The sequence below is a fragment of the Lissotriton vulgaris genome, chromosome 2_1 (assembly GCF_964263255.1).
Source record: "Lissotriton vulgaris chromosome 2_1, aLisVul1.2, whole genome shotgun sequence".
Classification (NCBI taxonomy): Eukaryota; Metazoa; Chordata; class Amphibia; order Caudata; family Salamandridae; genus Lissotriton; species Lissotriton vulgaris.
The window spans coordinates 1,969,425,215-1,969,446,477 of NC_141687.1; the positions used below are offsets into that span (position 1 = coordinate 1,969,425,215).

General features: G+C 51.1%; 1 protein-coding gene across 2 annotated transcripts in view; it reads left to right on the forward strand.

Annotated features, from left to right (window-relative positions):
- The window catches only part of VPS33B (VPS33B late endosome and lysosome associated), a 792,141-nt gene that overhangs the window by 387,016 nt on the left and 383,862 nt on the right, over window positions 1-21,263 (forward strand). For both annotated transcript variants that reach the window (XM_086958170.1, XM_086958171.1), the window contains exon 13: window positions 13,738-13,824. In XM_086958170.1, coding sequence (XP_086814296.1) covers window positions 13,738-13,824 — 87 coding nt within the window. The remainder of the gene's footprint in view (window positions 1-13,737; window positions 13,825-21,263) is intronic.

Consider the following 21,263-nt stretch of genomic DNA (forward strand, 5'->3'; position numbering starts at 1 on the left):
CATTAAAGTCGCCTCCCAAAAGTAAAAGACCCCTGGTAGCGAGAGGAGGACTGACCGCAAGTCTGCTAAGGTTGTGCCCTGAAGCCCTGGAGGGCTATAAATGGAAAGGAAGGTTATGTGGTGACTCTCCCACATGCCCGTGACACCGATATATCTGCCCCTCCCATCTTCTCAAGTGGAGGTAACTCCCAGAGGAAATGCCTTGCGCATCAGTACCCCTACCCCTCTAGAACCTGATGTAAACCCCGAGCGTGATCAATTTATATCCCATTCTGTGTAGTGTGTTACATGAGTTACCAACTAAATGAGTTTCCTGAAGCAGAACCATGTCTGGCGCCTATCTTTTGAGAAATTGAAGCACAACACTCTGTTTGATTTTGTCCCCCAACCCGTTGACGTTCCAACTCAGTACTTTTATTTCACTACCCCATCATCTACCCAGCACGGTCCACATCCCCCAACATGCCACCTATTAAACCAATATTTAGTGCTGATGAAACCTACAAACCTCTGAACATAAAAAACTAAGATTTCTCCCCAAATCCCCCCACCTCGCTGCCCTGCTCATTGGGCTCAAAACTGCCTGCTGAAAACTGCCTGTCGCCCCTAACACTTCAAAGAAAGAAAAACCGGAAGAGGTTCCCGCTGCACCACCCCCGCCCCGAACCCCAAATACAACCAAATCCCCCCATAGCCCCTAATCACGTCAATAACCAAACTTCCGGAAGGCCATGCGGCAGTCCAAAATTCATACAATCCCAAACACATTACAAATTTAAATTACACTAAAGGGATTAGAGGCAGTCTCATTCCTGTTCCAATACCGCCTCCTCCTCCAATTGGCCCGATAATTCCGTTCCATCCCGAGGGAGAGTGTCAGGCCAATCAGCTACGACATCCGGATTATCAAAGAACCAAACCTTCCCACGTACCTCCACTCTCAACCGTGCGGGGAGATTCATAGCATATTTCAAAACTCTGTCTCTTAGTTTCTTTTTATCTGCTAGAAAATTACGACGCTGTTTCTGTACTGCCTGCGTGAAATCCGGGAAAAAGAAAAGAGTGGTGTTCTCAAACTGAATAGGACTGAATAGGGCCACCAAATCTTGCTGTTTGCAGGATGAGGTCTCTGTCTAAGTTTAATATTCTGCCGATCATAGGGCCTGGCAGGTTCCCAGGTCTCGGTTCCCCCGGGCACTCTGTGCACACGTTCAACAGTAAAAAAATTACTGAGGCCTTTAGGCTGAAGATGGTTGAGGATAAGATCCTCCACAAATAAATCGGGGGTGGGTCCCTCTGACCTCTCAGGTACACCCAGAATGCGGACGTTGTTTCGCCGGGCCCTACTTTCATAATCATCCAGTTTGCGTTCTGCCAATTCTTGAGAGGATTTGAGCACCAGCACGTCCTGCTGAAGCTGGGCCTTATAATCAACCAGGCTGGATGTCTTAATGTCCAGCGACTTGACCTTCTCGTTGACTTTAGTTAGGTCCGCTCTTATGAGGTTTACTTCAATAGATACAGTATCCAATTTGGCATCCAGGGTCACCATTTGCTGTCCCAGGGGAGAATTTAATGCTGTCAATAGCTCCCATGACATTATGCAGCGTAATTTCACCCCCGTTCCGTGAGCGCACCAGTGACCACGGTAGGAGATCCTGCTCTCATCGGCGAGCCTTTAGGCAAGGTATACAGGTCCAACTTTTTGGACTGCACTGATTTCGGGGCTCTTTGTCCCCTGGAGGAATGCTTCTCGCCATCCTGCTTGGACGCCATTCCACGCGTTATGTAGTTGCCGGGTATTCTCTGCTCCAGCACACCACACCGGATGTTGCTGCTCTCCAGAAGTTAGGGCTCAGCTACTTTCCAGCCGATTCCCAGGGCCGATCTCCCACTGGTGGGGGCAGGGGGGCGTCACCTCCTCCACTACTTAGCCAGGCCGGTCGCTATTTACCCCCAACACCCTGCACCTCAAGCGTCTCTTTTCGGGGTCCCTTTACCAGGAAGGTTCAGTGCAGTCACTGCGTTGCCCTCAACACTCGGGGCGGGCTGCCCTGTTACTCAAGCCCACAATGTCCTAGGAGTTTGTCCTCACTTGCGGATGCAGGGCCCGCAATTCGACACTCACAGGATCTGGCTCATTATCATGGCGGTTCCCCCCTGCCAGCGACTCCAATGCCACAATAAAGAATTCAGGGGAAGGGGGGCCCACAGCAAAGCCCAGACCCACACTGGCCCCCCCTCCCCCCCCCCCCCCCCCACCGCACTCAGGATCTGTTCTGTGGGCCTCCGTTGGCGTTCGGATTCCCGAAGCGTCCAGGGCCCCCAAACACAACGAGGCCACAGCGAGACACAGAAGGGGGGGGCCACAGCAAAGCCCCGACCCTCACTCACCCCCCAGTGCGCCCAGAAACCGGTCCGTAGGCGCTCCGATTCCCGCAGTGCCCTGGGCCCCAGAACACAGCGGAGCTTCAGCGATGCACAGCTTGAGGGAGGGGGGCAGAGACGGCTCCGCGGTCGCTCTGTCTTTCTGCGCTGGTACCACACTCGTAAAGTCAGTGTCTCCGGTTGACCAAACCGGCAACTTCCGGTATGGGCCACCGTTGTTGTTCAGTTCTGGAGAGGGTGATGCGAGCACTCTGGTCCCCGGTCTCTGTCCCCCACAGGCTCGGATTCAATATGGGCACAGCTACTGCATTCGGCAGTCGATGTCTTCCAGAGTTGGCCCCACCTGCTCTACGTGGCCTCCGGTGTATTCTTCAGGGCCTGGGGGACAGGATATTAATCAGGATATTAGGGCTAGCGGACAGACTCGGCGGAGCCAAGAGTCTACGCTGCCATCTTAGGTTGTCGCGTAGTTCCTGCCACCATGGATATGTTTGAGATCATGTTCTGCCTATTGTTCACGTTTAAATGGTTGAAAATTCTTGAATGTTGAAAGTGATACCCTACCGTTGCATGATGATAAAAGGGTTCGGTTTGAATGGAAAATAAACACCAAAAAATTCAATTACGATATGTATACCTGCACTCTAGTAGGTGCTATTATCTTAAAATGTAAATAAAAAATGGCCACTGTGGTTATGACCTATGCCCAGTAGAAGGCATTTAGTCGAAACGCATTGGCTGGGATTTATTGTATTCTCGCATGCATCCTGCGATTTTAACTTTATCCGTAGGAGGTTGGCAATAAATTTAGAAGCTTTGCTGCACTACATTTTTGGTTCCCGCTATCTTATTTCTCTCTCTGGTGCCGCCACAGGCGCTGAACGAGTGAGCTGCAGCTTCGATTTGGGGCACATCGTATATATATTGTGATATAAAGTGTGCAAGCAACAACAATTGCAGAAAAGTGAAGACTGTCTAGTTTCCCAAGGTTGCAGGGTCATCAACCGAGTCCGTGGTGGCAGTCGTCAATTTCTCCATCACCACAATGTTCCAGAGGTGCGAGTGTCACTGTAAGAGGTCTGGGGCTTCTTTTTTCTTTCAGGTGGCTGTGATCGTTACTTTCACCGCACCCAGGTAACGCCATGTAACAAATGTATTATATTTAGTTTGGTATTGGAGATCCCCGGGCACCTTCCCTATGAGTATGAATAAGATTATTTTGGAGCGGGATAGCCATCATCTTCTGAACTCCAGCAAAAAACATTTTCCAGAACGTTCATATCTTAGGACAAGTTTACCAGCTGTGTAGTAAATCTCCCTGTTCCCCACACATCCTCCAACACATTGGGCTCCTCACTGTCAGGTAGCTAGATGGGATGCATGTACCAATCATATAGCAGCTTAAAATGAACTTCTTTGCATAATATGCTATTGGAATATTTATTCAGATTTTGCCACATATGCAGCTATTGGTGCTCAGTGAAATGGAGAGCTGTACAAGTGTCCATGAGCGTGAGGCTCTAACCCTTCAAAGCCTCTAGATCACCTGCCACAATCCTGGCTCCCACTGCATCCACATCTGACTGCAGTATGGGGTTCTTTCCAGCAAGATTGTAAAAAGAACACATTCAGCTGGGCTGTTATTTCAGCCCCGAGCTCCTCCTTAAAGCCTTTGAGGCTGGCCAGCAGATCCCCCTTCACCAGCGCTATACTAATCTCCTCTCGAGCTGTGCTGTCATCCCTGGGCCCAGCAACCACGTTCCTTCTGTGTGTGTGTGTGTTGGGTGGGAGGGGGAGGAGAGGGGTCGCTCTTAACGAACAATCCTGTGACTTTCCTTTGTACTTGTTTTTAAGAGGCATAGGTGGAACTAGCGGTGGGGATTCCATGCACTGAATCCTGGGCACATTTCTAATAAAGAGCGTGTGTAGTAGCCGGGTGGTTATTATACATGATGCGAGTCTGCCAATACAGGTCGGGCAATCTGGATTTGTCAAAGGATGAGCTGAATTCAAATTTGCTAGTGTGATGACTTATTGAGGAGGAAGGTCTTAGTAGCAATCTCCACAGGGCTGCTGCATGGGTCAGCCGCGTGTCGGCCGCGTGTTGGCCTGGACTGTCCCCCCCCCAATGTTGGCAGTCTCTTGTCAGGCTTAGTCACCTATATCAATAAGGCCCGTTTTAACTAGAAATCCAAGGCAGTGTGCATATTCCTCTTCCGCTGCGTGGTCATTATTCATGTAAATAAGTGCTGCTTACAACCAACATCACCTAGTTGGATGGAGATCTTGGCCCGAAGGGTGCAGCTATCCCGCTGGAACCCCAACAAGTGATTAATGTCCAACCTACGCCGTTCTCTCTGTCTGCTCTGGCCCTGTCAGTCACCTACACCAGACCTTACTCAGTGGCGGGTTCTTCCAGCCCAAGTCCGCAAGTCCTGCTTCGCTCAGGGTACCTGCCTTCCCTAGATCATCAGCATGCATCCCCAGAGAACTTGTACTCACCCACCCTCTGGAGACTCCACAGTAATGGCACCAACACTTCCATACATCTGCAGCGTTGCCTCTGAAGACTCAGTTTGCAACCAGGCCATGCCACACAGGCAGACTGCCCCCACATGCTGAGAAACCTGCAGAGCTGCCCGGATCATGTGGGCTATTGCTTGAGGGACCACCACACAAGGTCGCTGCATCATGACACCACGGGATCAGGGGGGAGGGTGGGGGGGGGATACAAGCCAAACACTGTCCCATGGTCACGGAGCTCAACCAGGGAGTGGTCATCTCTTAGTCGGTGCACCACCATTATTTTTAATAGTATCATTGTAGTGCAGTTGGAAAGCCGATTTAATTTAATTTTCAATTACATTTTCAATTTACTTTGAACAAAAAGCACAGTTTAATAGCTCTTCTTATTCATTTTGTAAATTTATTTTTGCAACATTTTTCTTTATCCAAATATGTTTGTGTTTGTTCATTGAATGTATCTTTGTTTTTAAAAGTGGCAATTTCTTTCAAGCTTTACTTTGGTTGGGAACTAGTGCTAAATATCAAAAAACATTTTGCCAAACATTTTAAATACTTCAGAAGAATTGAATATTGATAAAGACAAGCAAGCTTTTCTCAGTATGCCGGCAACAATAGAGACCTGCGCTATTTAATAACCTTGTCTCCAAGAATAACATTGTTAGTGTATGACATGAGGAAATCTGACCTAGTACATAGTAGTATTTGTGCCTAAATTTAACAGGCTCGTAGGAAGAGTATAACTTGCCTGAAGTAGGAATAGACTACACCCTTAGCGTTTTAATATTTTGTTGAGTTAGACAAGGGATTGGCATTAATGTAGTAGGTGGGAATAACATTCTAGAGAATGAAGGGCTGCCAATATTTTTATTGAGTAGGAGGATGATTGGTAGATAGGGAAATGAGTCCGAACTATTCATGAGTGTTGGACCTGGCCTCGTGGAGTTGCCCCGCTCCTCCCACATGACGGGTCCTGGACTACCTCGACCCCTGTTCCCCGGCCAAGAGCAGCACCATCCACCGTCCACGAGTGCGGCCCTTCCGGGCAGCCCCCAACTCTTCCCCGGTGGAACTCGACCTCCTCTCCTCAACCCCCTCGGCTGGCCCGGACCCTTTCCCGGACCACCGTCTCCGGCCCAGCTGCCATCTTGGACCCTCCACGACCAGGCCTCGTGGCCTCGGCCCGACCCCAGCCACAGACCCAGCAAAGCCCCGACATCGAGGCACCACGATCCAACCAGGGGGTAAAGAGACCACTTGACGAATCAATGGGGGAAGGAGTTTCGATGGTCCCCCATCCGCCTGGTTTCGATCGCCCCCAGCCTCCCTGGGCGTTGGCTCCACCCCCCTGCTGGGTGTCTGGACTCGCACATCCCGGACCCTCCGACCTCCAAGTGCGAGGGTCCGGACATCAAAGGGCACCAGACCTATAACTGGGGCAGCTCCAGAGCAGGTCGGCAGTTGTATCCTGGAGTCGAGAGACACCGAGACAAACTCATCTTCGTGCAACCATCCTTGGGGTCCTGCTGGCGCTGCCGCAGCCCATCTTCATGAAACCATCCTTGGAGTCCTGCTGGCGCTGCCGCGGCCCATCTTCGTGAAACCAACCTGGGAGTCCTGCTGGCGCTGCCGCGGCCCATCTTCATGAAACCATCCTTGGAGTCCTGCTGGCGCTGCCGCGGCCCATCTTTGTGAGACCATCCCTGGGGTCCTGCTGGCGCTGCCGCGGCCCATACCGAAGAACCCTCCAGCTCGAGGATTGAGAGCTGTGCGCAAGGTATCCCTGTACCAGACTGGTACCAAGACTGTCCCGCTACCCCCTTCCCACAGAGACTAAGTTTAAGAGGATCCCTGAAACCTGTTCCTTCTGTATCGTTACGATAACCTGCCTAAAAGTACTGATAAAAGTGTTAAGAACCTATCCTTGTGTGGCGTCCATCTGTAGGTGGGTGGTTGCTCGGCTGTACGATCCTAGGAGAGGGCCCTCGCCTGGAGGCCTCTCCCCCTTGCTCGGCCGACCCTAAGATTTCCCGTCTAACATTGGTGGCCAGCGGCGCGATCCGAGCCGACGCAAATCGTACAGAGAGTAACTCGCCCCACTACAAACAAAAACACACAGCGACCATGACGACTAAAGAAACCGGACCAACTGCAGAGTTCCAGATGGAACGACTGGAAGATTACAGTCACAAGGAATTGAAGCAATTCTGCAAAGACTTGGGTATCGCTACCACGGGACTAAGCACCAAAGACGATCTCAAGCAGGCCCTGCAGACTTGGGTGGAGACAGGAGCATCGCCACCCCAAAACGAAGACATTGCAATCACAGAGAACATTGCAACCCCAGAGGAGGAGAGAAACACGGGCCTCTCTCACGAGGATGCCCGAGAACGAGAGAGGAGCCGGCTCCACGAGTTGGAACTGGCTAGACTCCGCTTAGATGGGGAACTGCAACTAGCGGAAAAGAAAATAGCCCTTGAGCAACTACGATTACAGGGAGACCTGGAAGAGAAAAGAAGCCAGAGGGAGCTGGAGGAGAAGAAGCTCGCGTACGAGCACAAGCGCGGTTTGAAAGAACAAGAGATTAAGGCGAAAAACGGGGACACCGGCGTCTCCGGGACCCAGAGCTCCACTCCCTTTATGGACACCAAGGTCCACATCCCCAAAGATGTCGTCCGAGGGTACCATAAAAACGACGACATCCAGCAATGGTTTAAGGCCTACGAGGTAGCCATGACCTCCCACCGTGTTCCGCAAAAAGACTGGGGTGCCGGGTTGTGGGGGAGATTCGTCAACGAAGGGAGAGACGCCCTGCTACAGCTCCCCGACGCTGAGATGACCTACGAGCATATGAAAGCCGCCCTCCTCACTCGCTATGGGCTCACCCCCGAGATGTACCGGCAGCGATTCCGAGACTGTAAAAGGATCCCCGGTACCACCTGGGTAGAATATGTAAACTTCTACAGCAGAACCTTAGAGGGGTGGATCAAGGGCAGCCGGGTCACCACCTACGAGCAATTGTTCGATCTCATCGTATGGGAACACCTCTCCAACAACTGTTTCGTCAAACTAAGGCAGCATCTCCTCGACAGCAAACTGACCGAGCCCCGGAAACTCGCTGTTGAAGCGGATCGATAGGAGAGCACCCGGGTCCCCCGGAACTGGGTGGGAGACCAAGGCCGAGCCCCCCAGGGATCCCACCGTCCACGAGGAGGAGGAGGAGGAGGAGGAGGCCAGGGCCGGGGCCGGGAAACCACCACGGTGCCCCCCTCCAGCACTCCCCCTTCCCTGGCCGGGAGAGGAGCCCCTCCGGCACGGCCGGGATCCCGCTCCAACGTTATCTGCCATAAATGCCAGCGACCCGTCATTACGCCAATGACCCCAACTGTCCGAGAAACCAACCATCCAACTCCGCGGGTCCACAAAAACGCCAGATCGCCGCCGTCTCCCTGGGGGAGGAACAAGGCGAAGAAGAAGCCGAAGACTGTGAACAATACCAGACCGAGTGGGAACCCGCAGCCATGTCCCTGGTGTGTCTGGGCGAAAGAGACATGGTCCCCCGGGACCCAATCCCGGCCAACACACAGAAGTACAGCCAGTGGGTCACCATTAATGGACACCGGGCCGAAGCCCTCCGCGACACGGGAGCCAGCGTGACGGCCGTCCGTTGCCATCTGGTGACCCCGGATCAAATCTTGCCCAATGTACTATGCCCAGTACGGTCCACGGATAACTCTGAAAGCTTGTGCCAGATGGCCCGCGTCCCCTTTGAATGGGAGGGAGTGTCGGGCATGCTGAAAGTGACCGTCCGAGACGATGCCCCCGTAGACTGCCTCCTTCGGAATGACCTCGAGAGCTCCCCCTGGGCTGCCGTTTAGCGGAGGGAGCACCTGGGGATGCTTGGCCTCCCTGAATGGGTCTGTGTGACGATCCGATCCATGGCCGCCCGCGCCATCCCCTCCCCTGAAGAACCCGAGTGGCCCGAGCCTCCGCCGCCCGTCATCACTGAAGACACCAACCCTGAACCCGGTCCACCGGGGCCCAACGATGAAGAAACTGGCCCACTCTGCGAACTCCCGGAGCTGGCCCAGTGGCGCCAGGAAGGTGGCCCCACTCAAGAACAGTTCCACCAAGAGCAAAAAACGTGTCCCTCCCTCGAGGGGATCCGACAGCAAGCCGCAGCCCAGAGCGCAGGGGATGCCTCGGGGGCTCACTGGGTCTATTGGGACAATGAGCTCCTCTACAGTGAGCAGAAGATTGCCGAGCTAGGGGCCAGCCGGGTGCTGGTAGTCCCCCTCCGATTCAGAGACTTCCTCCTGAACCTGGCTCATGATGTACCTCTCGCCGGGCACCTGGAGCAGGACAAAACTTACACCCGCCTGGTGACCCACTTCTACTGGCCCAAGATGAGGAACGATGTGATCAACCACTGCCGAGCCTGCCCCACCTGCCAGGCCAGCGGGAAGAGCGGCAGAAAACTAAATGTCCCCCTGCAACCTTTCCCAGTCGTCAACACTCTCTTTGAGCGGGTAGGGATGGACATTGTGGGGCCCCTGGAGCCCCGGACATCACAAGGTCACCGTTAATACTCGTCCTGGTGGACCATGCCACCCGCTATCCCGAAGCCATACCTCTCCGGACCGTGACAGCGCCCGTGGTGGGCCGGGCCCTGATGGGAATCTTCTCCCGGGTGGGCTTCCCCCGAGAAGTCGTCAGTGATCGAGGCACGAACTTTATCTCCCGATACATGAAGTTCCTATGGCAACAGTGCGGGGTCACGTACAAATTTACGACCCCCCCTACCACCCTCAAGGGAACGGACTGGTGGAACGCTTCAATCGCACCCTCAAGGGTATGATCATGGGCCTGGCGGAGCCCTTACGACGCCAATGGGACGTGTTGCTGCCCTGCCTCCTATTTGCCTACCGGGAGGTCCCACAGAAGTCCCTGGGATTCAGCCCCTTCGAACTATTGTATGGGCACCCCGTCCGGGGTCCCCTAAGTCTGGTCAAAGAAGGATGGGAGGTGACCACCCAAAATGCTCCTCCTGATGTGTACCTGTACCTCCTGACCCTCCGGAACCAGACTCGGCGGTTCCGGGAACTTGCCAAGGCCAACCTCGAAGCCAGCCAAGAAGACAAAAAAAATTGGTATGATAAAAACACCTCATCCATTGAGTTCGAGCCGGAACAACAGGTCTGGGTCATGTCCCCGGTCGAACCCTGCGTCCTCCAGGACAAATGGACTGGGCCCTTCAAAGTGGTGGAGCGCAAGGGCCCTGTCACATACCTGGTGGACATGGAGTCCCCCAGGAACCCCCTCCGGGTCCTCCATGCCAACCAACTTAAGCCTCACTTTGTCCGCTCAGAACTTAGCCTCCTGATGGCTACCGACAGTGGGGCTGAAGAGGACTCCGAGCCACTACCCGACCTCCTGAAGACCCTCGAAAAAGACGGCTCCGTGGAAGGAGTCAACCTCTCTTCCACCCTGACCCCAGCACAACGCCAAAGTTGCCAAGACTTATTACGACAATTTGCTGATTTATTCTCTCTCACACCCGGGGTCACCCCCTGGTGCCCCCACGATGTCGACACCGGGGATAGCCCCCCTATACGGCACCAGGCCTAAAGAGTTCCCGATCGGGTACGCGCCTGCATCCAGTCGGAAGTGTCCTAGATGCTGGCCCTAGGGGTGATCGAGCCCTCGACAGCCCATGGGCCAGCCCGGTCGTGCTGGTCCCCAAGGCCGCCGCCCCTGGCGTCGCCCCCAGAACTCAGGTTTTGTGTAGACTACCGGGGCCTGAACGCCGTCACCCGAACAGACGCTCACCCCATCCCTCGGGCTGATGAACTGATCGACCGCCTGGGGGCAGCCCGCTACCTGAGCACCTTCGACCAAACCGCGGGCTACTGGCAGATCGGCCTCACCCCGGGCGCCCAGGAGTGATCCGCCTTCTCCACCCCTGATGGCCACTACCACTTCAGGGTGATGCCCTTCGGGATGAAAAACGCCCCGCCACGTTCCAGAGACTAGTGAATAAGGTGCTGGCGGGGCTCGAGGAGTTCAGCGCCGCCTACCTGGACGATATTGCGGTGTAAGTCTCCACTGGGCTGAACACCTCCGGGAGGTCTTGGCCGCCCTCCGACTGGCAGGACTAACAATAAAAGCCAGCAAGTGCTAAATCGGCCAAGGGTCCGTGACCTACCTGGGGCACCAGGTGGGAAGTGGCCAGGTGGCCCCCCTCCAACCCAAGATCGCCGCCATCATGGCCTTGGAACCCCCGGTCACCCAAACAGAGGTACAAGCCTTCCTGGGGCTCACGGGATATTACCGGCGCTTCGTAAAGGACTACAGCAGTATTGTGGGCCCCCTCACAGAACTCACGTCAAAGAAACACCCACCAAAAAGGTACACTGGACACCCGAGTGTCAGGCCGCCTTTGAGACCCTCAAGACAGCAATGTGCACCGCACCCGTGCTTCAAGCCCCCGACTACAGCCGGGAATTCATAGTGCAAACAGATGCCTCCGATCACGGCGTCGGGGCAGTTCTCTCCCAAATCAATACTGAGGGAATTAACCAGCCAGTAGCCTTCATTAGCCGACGTCTGCTGGCCCGAGAACAGCGCTGGAGCACCATCGAGCGGGAGGCCTTCGCCGTGGTGTGGGCTCTCAAGAAGCTCCGGCCCTATCTCTTCGGCACCCACTTCCGGGTACAAACTGACCACCGACCTCTGCAATGGCTGATGCAGATGCGAGGGGAGAATCCGAAGCTGTTGCGTTGGTCCATCTCCCTGCAAGGGATGGACTTCACTGTGGAGCATCGTCCAGGCAACGACCACGCCAACGCAGACGGCCTGTCCCGCTTCTTCCGCCTCAGCGAGGAGAATACCCAAGGAGAAGGGTGACTCTCCCTGCCTTCAGCTGGGGGGGACGCGTGTTGGACCTGGCCCTGTGGCGTGGCCCAACTCCTCCCGCATGACGGGTCCCGGACTAGCTCGACCCCTGTTCCCCGGCCAAGAGCAGCACCATCCACCCTCCACGAGTGCGGCCCTTCCGGTCAGCCCCCAGCTCTTCCCCAGTGGAACTCGACCTCCTCTCCTCAACCCCCTCGGCTGGCCCGGACCCTTTCCCGGACCACCGTCTCCGGCCCAGCCGCCATCTTGGACCCTCCAGGACCAGGCCTCGTGGCCTCGGCCCGACCCCAGCCACAGACCCAGCAAAGCCCCGACATCGAGGCACCACGATCCAACCAGGGGGTAAAGAGACCACTTGACGAATCAATGGGGGAAGGAGTTTCGATGGTCCCCCATCCGCCTGGTTTCGATCGCCCCCAGCCTCCCTGGGCTCTGGCTCCACCCCCCTGCTGGGTGTCTGGACTTGCACATCCCGGATCCTCCGACCTCCAAGTGCGAGGGTCCGGACATCAAAGGGCACCAGACCTATTACTGGGGCAGCTCCAGAGCCGGTCGGCAGTTGTATCCTGGAGTCGAGAGACACCGAGACGAACTCATCTTCGTGCAACCATCCTTGGGGTCCTGCTGGCGCTGCAGCGGCCCATCTTCGTGAAACCAACCTTGGAGTCCTGCTGGCGCTGCCGCGGCCCATCTTCGTGAAACCAACCTTGGAGTCCTGCTGGCGCTGCCGCGGCCCATCTTCGTGAAACCAACCTTGGAGTCCTGCTGGCGCTGCCGCGGCCCATCTTCGTGAAACCATCCTGCGAGTCCTGCTGGCGCTGCCGCGGCCCATCTTCGTGAAACCATCCTTGGAGTCCTGCTGGCGCTGCCGCGGCCCATCTTTGTGAGACCATCCCTGGGGTCCTGCTGGCGCTGCCGCGGCCCATACCGAAGAACCCTCCAGCTCGAGGATTGAGAGCTGTGCGCAAGGTATCCCTGTACCAGACTGGTACCAAGACTGTCCCGCTACCCCCTTCCCACAGAGACTAAGTTTAAGAGGATCCCTGAATCCTGTTCCTTCTGTATCGTTACGATAACCTGCCTAAAAGTACTGATAAAAGTGTTAAGAACCTATCCTTGTGTGGCGTCCATCTGTAGGGGGGGTGGTTGCTCGGCTGTACGATCCTAGGAGAGGGCCCTCGCCTGCAGGCTCTCCCCCTTGCTCGGCCGACCCTAAGATTTCCCGTCTAACAATGAGGTAATGAAAATAATCATTGTTGTATTGAAAATAGCACCAGTCGTTCAAATATGCACATTATTTCATATTATTACACTAATAAAGGCTTATTAAATATGCTGTTTTGGACTTTATGTTAATGGCTGCAGCAAAGGAATCGAACCCATGCTCCCATGCCCTATGTTGGAGAAAATCAGATAAAGACACAGATCTTTCTATATTAGTAGTTTTCTGTTTAATTAAAAAACAGAAAACTACTAATATAGAAAGATCTGTGTCTTTATCTGATTTTCTCGCCAAGAAGCCGGGCCGCTCCACCAACCAGCTGCAGTACATCCACAAGGTGGTCATCAAGGCGCTGTGGAAGCACCAGTTCTCCTGGCCCTTCAGGGCGCCCGTGGACGCCGTCAAGCTGGGCCTGCCGGTATGTGTGCCCGTCCGCCCAACTAGTTCCTTTGGGTAAGGGCCTAGCAGACCTCTCGGCTTTGGGTAATTTGATATTTAAAGTACGCTTGATTAGCAGAGACTAAGATCTCAATAAGAAAATATGATGCCTCTCAAATAAACTCTCAGATGTGATCTAACGAGCATAGTTTGAGGCAAAGAGAAATTGCATTTAATCATATCAAGAAGTGACATGTAAAATATACAAGAAAGGCACCTAACTTGATCTTGTAACATTTGTCTTACTTCAGGTCTTTAATGAAATCAGGAATGAACATTTTTCGAATGTCTTCGGCTTTCTAAGTCAAAAGGCCAGAAACCTGCAGACCCAGTATGATGTAAGTAATACATTCTGTTTCCAATGCTATATGTGGTTTAAAGTCTGGAGATAGCCAACATCTTTTGACATATACCTTAAAAAGGATCAGCACCTTTCAGCCATCGGTTGCTTTGGGTCCTTTACCTACAGCTTAAAGTGTATTTCACATTTTCAATCCGTCTATAGAATTGTTGAGTAGGCTTACATTTTGAAGTACTGATTCACAAAGTAGACTGCAAGATTGTAATGTTAAAAGATACATTGAACAGGAGAGGTTTAAATGACACACAAGTCTTGAGTTACTTTTTCAATCAATAATGTCTTCTTGATGGGTGGATTAAGTTTGACTAGGTTAAAATATCAAGAACTGTCACAGAAAGAAATACTAGAAGAAAGTTTTAGTTGTTCAAATGTTTGGGGAGGTAAAAACTGAAGTAAGACTAAGTAACAGGAAGTAGAAAGCACCCACATTCAAAGTAAAACGTAGCAAGAACTCCATGTGAAGACCTGAGTACTAGATCTTAAGTTCTTTAAGCTGATGCAGGGAATAGGAAAGTGGTGGACCACGTCTGAACCAAGATTCTGAAACTGGAAGAAGGCAGTAAAGGAAAAAGATATTGGATTGCCACACAAGGAGAGCATTGATTCCAAGAAGGGAAGTCAATCAGAGCACAGACCTTGCAAGTGGTCCCCCTTAAACTGTGTCTTATGACCGGGACAACAAACATTTTAGTCGGTTGGTTTGACGGGGGGATAGCACTCCCGGATGTCCGGAAATATTATTGGGTGGCACATTTGTCGGCCATTAATCAAGGTACATACTGTGCAGGGAATGAACCAGGGTACGAGATTGACAAATGGCTTCTTCCGGGTGGAAACTTCGAAGCAGCTCTCCACTCCAGACCGGGAAGGTACTGACTAACTGCACCCACCAAACACTCCGTCCAGCTGTGGCATATAGTCCAAAAGAAATTGGGTTGGGCTGGCAGACTCACCCATGCAACCCCACTGTGGGCTTCAGAGAAGCTAGGCACTCATAGCCGCACAAAAGGATTTAGAAACTGGGACCTCTAAGGCATATCTCGTATCAAGGATTTATGGGGCCCAGAGGGAGTACTAACATTTGACACCCTTCAACACACCTATAATTTATCCCGGGAGGAACACTTCTGTTACATGCAGGTTCGACATGCACTCCAGGCCAATATTCCTCCCGGGACGCACCTCCCGGAGTCATCACCATTAGAAGATAGACTACTGGATGGCCACCTGTAGGAGAAGGCCATATCGCTCACATACAAAAAGCTCATTAATCATACCACGGATCCATTACTAGCCCTTAGAGAGAAATGGGAGGCAGACGGACTCGAGATTGACGATGAAGAATGGCGAGAGGCGCTGGCGTCCCCCAAAGAAATAGCAATATCGGCTAAATTGCGATTGATTTAGTTGAAAATCCTGCAAAGAGTATATATCTCTGGTACCAGGCTAGTCCTGATGGGGCGAAGCGACAATGGACTCTGTCGTAGGAGGTGTGGGGAGGTAATGAACCTTTCTACACATACTATGGGAATGCCGGGAGATATAGACCTATTGGATGCGGGTGCTCAATTGTATGAGGGAAGTGTGGGGGGTGGAATTGCGATCTGAGGCGAAGAGGTGCCTCCTTAACATCTGGGAACCCTCTAACCTCCCAGCGGAAGGCAAACTGTGGGCAACGCTAGGCCTTGCGATAGCAAAGAGGAACATTGCAAAGATGTGGGGGGCCGCCACACCACCAACACTCAGCGCATGGCAGAGAGACATGGACTGGAGCATGGTTCAGGAAAAGACAATATATGTGGCCAGGGGATGCCCGAGGAAGTGGGTGGGGGTGTGGTCCAACTATAATGAATACAGGGGAAGCATATGCGAGTCCCCCATGATTACCACTGTTGAGGGGCTAATTGATTGATGATCTCGGTAAAATAGGAAATGGACTTAGACCCATGATTCACAGTGATTCGTCAGCCTTTTGCTTCCTATGTATTCTTTATCTGTATAATGTGTAACAATACTATGCCTTGTGTGTGACGTCATTTAATGTTGTTCTTCTTTGAAAATAAAAAGATTTTATAAAAAAAAAACATTTTAGTCACCCGCCCAGTGAACTGGATCTCAAGACTTGGACCAAGTTCTTTGCCGTCCAAGTCTATTATTTTTTGGTAACTGGAATCAAAGTTCACCTTAAGTTTAGGAGTTCCTTGCCGTTATGACTGAATAAGCTTCAAACTGTTTCCTGTATATTATTTTATCAAGTGGTTACAATATTTTAGTTCCCCAAACTAAATGTTAGAATAACATTTATTCAACTATCACAAAAGTTTCTTTCTGTTGGGCACTGGTATAATTTAAATATATTTTACAAGAAACTAAAGTTTTCTTCATTGGGCATTAGCCTTGTTACAACATTACTTCATCTTAACTATTCCAGCTAATTGTACTCCTATAGTGAATAATATGTTATTATTCACTATTAGCCTAATGAAACAAATTGTCAGAAAACAAGGAGAATGGAGCTAATTGACACACATATTGACAAGCTATCCTTGAGTTTCTAGTACTGATTTTGCCACCTCCGGAACCAGGGGTCACAAAGGCAGTAACAGAGGTCACAAGGGGCAAGCCAGGGGTTGCAGCTGCAAATCTTAAATGCAGCCATGTCTTTACATTGCGCTCCTCATCCAATTATGGCAACGTAAATCGCCCTCCAGGGTGGGGAAATAGGAGGTCTTCCTTAGGGCTATACAGTTTAATTTCAAGATAACTTGGGCCCATTTTCTTTGCGTTCATGAAGATCTGATGTGCACCAACCCTGGGTGTTGTTTGAAAACTTTAAGACCATCCCTCCACTGGAAGATGGTGGATCACAGTTTGAGTAAAGGAGGTTTAAGGAGGCAGGGTTAGCAGAGGAACGTGGGCACTATATCTGCAGTCTGCTTTTTTTTTCAACTCTTTTTATTAACAAAATTAACAAAAGGAAAATTACATTACAGAGAAAAGGGATAAATAAAAACATCAGGTGCTACCATACTTTTCTCATCATATAGGTCAATATATCGCAGGTACAGATTCGCATGCAACTATATATGTTGTGATGGGATCACAGGGACTCCTGCGCTTCCGATTCCATTTGTGGCGCCGGTGGTTCACAAATCTCTCCACGATGACTGTTCCATACCCCCCCAGACCTTCCCCCATTTCTCTGGGCAACCCCTGGCCACATACACAGACTTCCCCCTAAACATACACCAGTCCAAATCCTCGGCCCATCTAGAGACTCGAGGCGGCTGGCTTGCTCCCCAAAGCTGAACTATATTTCGTTTAGCCACCATGTACGTAAGTGTCACCCATTGTCGCCGGTACACAGCCAGATCCGTGGGTTCCCACACATTCAATAGACACCTTCGAGCCTCTGGTCGTATGTCCTCTCCCAGTACCTCTTTCAGCTCATCATGAACCTTCGTCCAGAACGCCTGTACTGCCCCGCAGTGCCAAGGAATATGCATAAAAGTGCCAAGTTCCCCACATTCCCTTCTGCACTCTCCACTTCCCCATTTGCACCAATCGAGGCCCGGTAATATATGATCAATGTAAAAACTTTAGCTAAACCAGTCGGAGCCTCATCTGAATCACCACTACCTTCGGGGAGTAAACTGCCTCCACCCAATCCTCGTCTAATTCCAAACCGTCAGCACTCCACTGCGCTCTAACACGCCCCAGCGGATCCTCCATATTATTAAAAAGCTTCCTATATATTAAGGAAATAGTCTTCTCAGGAAGGTGCTCGTCTAGTGTTCAGTCTTCGAGAGGAGAGGCCTCCGGAAGCGCAGAGTCTCTAGGTACGTGGGTGAGGAAAGCATGCCTCACCTGTCGATATTGATAGTGCTCATTATCATGCAAACTATACTGTTGCTTAAGAAAGTCAAATGCATGTATCTTATCTCCTCCCCACACATCCTTTATCTGGGTAATCCCTATAAGATCCCACTTATCAAACCCCTTAGACTTCCACAAACTCCAGAGTCTCTCTAAATTTAATAGGGGGGTGGCCAATGTCAATCTTCCCTCCCAGCCTAAATACCTATTAGAAGCGTGCCACACCTGCACTGCATGCGCAGTTGGGCCCGTTAGTGCGACCCGCCCGGGCTTAGTATACAAAGCTCTATTAATATCTCCACCAGGCGCTAGCCCGCGGTCCATGGCATAACCTGGGTCTCCAGGGGGTCCATAGATGATATGATACACAGCCGCTAATTGCGACGCCCAGTAGTACATCCTTAAATCCGAGAGTCCGATTCCCCCATCATACCACGGGAGAGTTAATTTAACAAACGCTATTCGGGGTCTACCGTCCCAAAGAAGCTGTCTCTGAAGTGCCTCAATTTCTTTAAAATAGGAGACTGTTACCGGGTCCATTGAATTCTGAAGTGCATATAAGAATAGAGGTAGGGCCATCATCTTAAACAGCGCCATCCTTCCAAGCAATGATAGTGGTAGAGCTCTCCAGCGCTCCACATCCTTCTTACACTGGCTCAAGGGGGAACTGCATGCGCAGTTGGGCCCGTTAGTGCGAACCGCCCCGGCTTAGCATACAATACTCTATTAATATCTCCACCAGGCGCTAGCCCGCGGTCCATGGCATAACCTGGGTCTCCAGGGGGTCCATAGACGATATGATACACAGCCGCTAATTGCGACGCCCAGTAGTACTTCCTTAAATCCGAGAGTCCGATTCCCCCATCATACCACGGGAGAGTTAATTTAACAAACGCTATTCGGGGTCTACCGTCCCAAAGAAGCTGTCCCTGAAGTGCCTCAATTTCTTTAAAATAGGAGACGGGTACCGGGTCCATTGAATTCTGAAGTGCATATAAGAATCGAGGTAGGGCCATCATCTTAAACAGTGCCATCCTTCCAAGCAATGATAGTGGAAGAGCTCTCCAGCGCTCCACATCCTTCTTACACTGGCTCAAGGGGGAACTCAAGTTATTGATGTATCTCAACTTTGGGTTGAGAGTTATGTAGATACCTAGATATTTGAATCCTACTGACTCAATCTGAATGGGGCACGACTGCAGAACTACCGGCGGTTCGCCCGCAAAGACAAAAGGCACAGATTTCAACCAATTTATAGCAAATCCTGAGTACCTACCAAATATGGCAAGCACATCCAGAAAATTGATCAAAGACGCTCTGGGATTGGCGAGATAGAGCCGAATATCATCTGCATATAATGAAATGGTATCCTCCCAGTACTGTCGCATGGATTCCGTGCTCAGACAGAACTGTGCATAGAGGCTTGGAACCTCAGTGAATTAGGGTGTGCCAAAACTCACCTTAGTACCCAAAATTCCCTACCAGACTAACTACAGTGTCTCATTGGTTATCATAAACTCCCAATGCGACAAACCAGAACATGAACTTAGTACACCTCAGGTAACGTGGAACACATGAACACTCTTTCGTTATACAATCATTTCAATCCAGAACAAGGAGTAACAAGGAGAACAAGGAGTAAAAGAGGACACGTGCATATTTGAAATGTTTATTCACTAATGCCGTGCTCGCAAGCGCAGTATCTTAGCCAATGCAAGCACACATATTATAAGAAACAAAGTAATCAGCATAGTCACTAGTCCATAGAACACAAACAGTGAAAGCATAGTATTATGCTAAAATGAATAGGGTTTAACAAAACCTAATTCTCACCCTCCCTAGCTAGTATATTATATTATATCTAAGAAGGTCTCTTATGGGTTTTAGCAGAGCGGCCCCATACCTCAAGATCCTAGTGGTAAGGGATCACATCATCAGCGACCATCTCTTCTGCATGTGAAGCACCATCAAGTGTGTTTGTATGCTCTTGTGCAAAGCAATATAAAACGCGCCTAAAGCCAGAACTTGGCTGCAGCTGCATATATGTTATGTCTAGGAACGTGCGAAGATCAGTGCTCATAATAACTACTGTGTTGAGATATTCTTGAAGGTCCAGCACTCACTGTACAGACACAGCTCGCCAGGCAAGACTGATATCAGCGCAACAAGATATTATTCTCGCATGAACCGAAAACATTTTACAAGGCTCAAAGCTAAAGCAGTAGACATGTGTCATGTGCAAATGCAGCAGAAAGGTAAAATGGTGTTTAAACTCCTAAAAAGCTCATGCTAACTTAACACAGTAATCACGTTTACACATGTCAATATATCAGTATGGTGTAAATGTAAATGTAAATGTATTTGTGCTTATATAGCGCACAGCTACCCGCAGTGGGTGTCCCGGCGCTTGCTTAGGGAACCCGTCCTGGTGTTCCCCTATGAGATAACCCCGGCAGGGTATCCACAAGGTGAAAGCCAGGCATCCCGCCGCGAGGGGCCGTTGTGGAGATTAAGCAAGCTATTGCCCAGAGCCGCAGAGTGTGAACCCGTGAGTCGAGAAGGCACCGGAGCGAGAATTATCGAGTCCGTGGAATTTTTAGCCCAAGACCCACCGAGGCAGGGAATTGAACCCTGGTCCAGGGCCGATCTCAGCTTCCGGGTCTGCCGCCTCTAACCCCTGAGCCACACTTCTCCACCGCAGGCCACGTATCGACCGATCCCACCTACATCTGCTGTCTGCTTAAATCCTCTACTTCCAGCTTTACCTCATATGAATCAGTATAACTGCTGTTGTGTATAGACAAGTTGTCTGTTCTGGGACTGTACTGTCCTGGAGAAGCCACAAATTGTCATATATTATTGATGCAATTGTCACGCAGGGGGGAGGATATTCCTAGCACACAAGCCACAGCTCTATTGTTGGTAAGAGCTCCAGGGAGGAATCGTCTTTCTCCCTGAACAGCTGATCACCTTCGAAGGCCTTGTCCACGAGCATGGCTTGTGACATCTCCTTTTGAAGAAAGGGGAATACATCCAAGCCTGTCATAGCACAACTGCTGTGCCCATGGACTGAGCAACTGTGTTCACGGAGTCCATGCTACACTTCAGTATCTTGTCTGGATATGTCCAATTCACCTTTGACCAGGTATAGAAAAGGCTTTTCTTTGTTGTTTAAAAAGCTGATTACCTTGTTTCGCCAATTCCCACAAGGCATTAACTTATCGATTTTGGAGGTAACTGGCACTAGCAGTTTAGGGGGTAAGCCTGCAAGAAGCAAAGAACTTTTGGCCCACAGAGTCCGGTTTCTTCCAGTATTTATGAGGCGGCACCATGGGGAAGGCTTTCAGGTTTTGCCTTGAGGAGGATTCTTGAACAACTAGACTTTCGGGTGATGAGTGGGGACAAAAAGTTAGGGTCACCAAGAGCTGCCTATGGGATCTGGTTATCTGTCTATAGACTGCTGGACCCTAAAAGGGTTTCTCCGATGCAGCCATGACAAGATCCAACTGAGCCTCATTGAATGTAAGCATGGGCTATTTC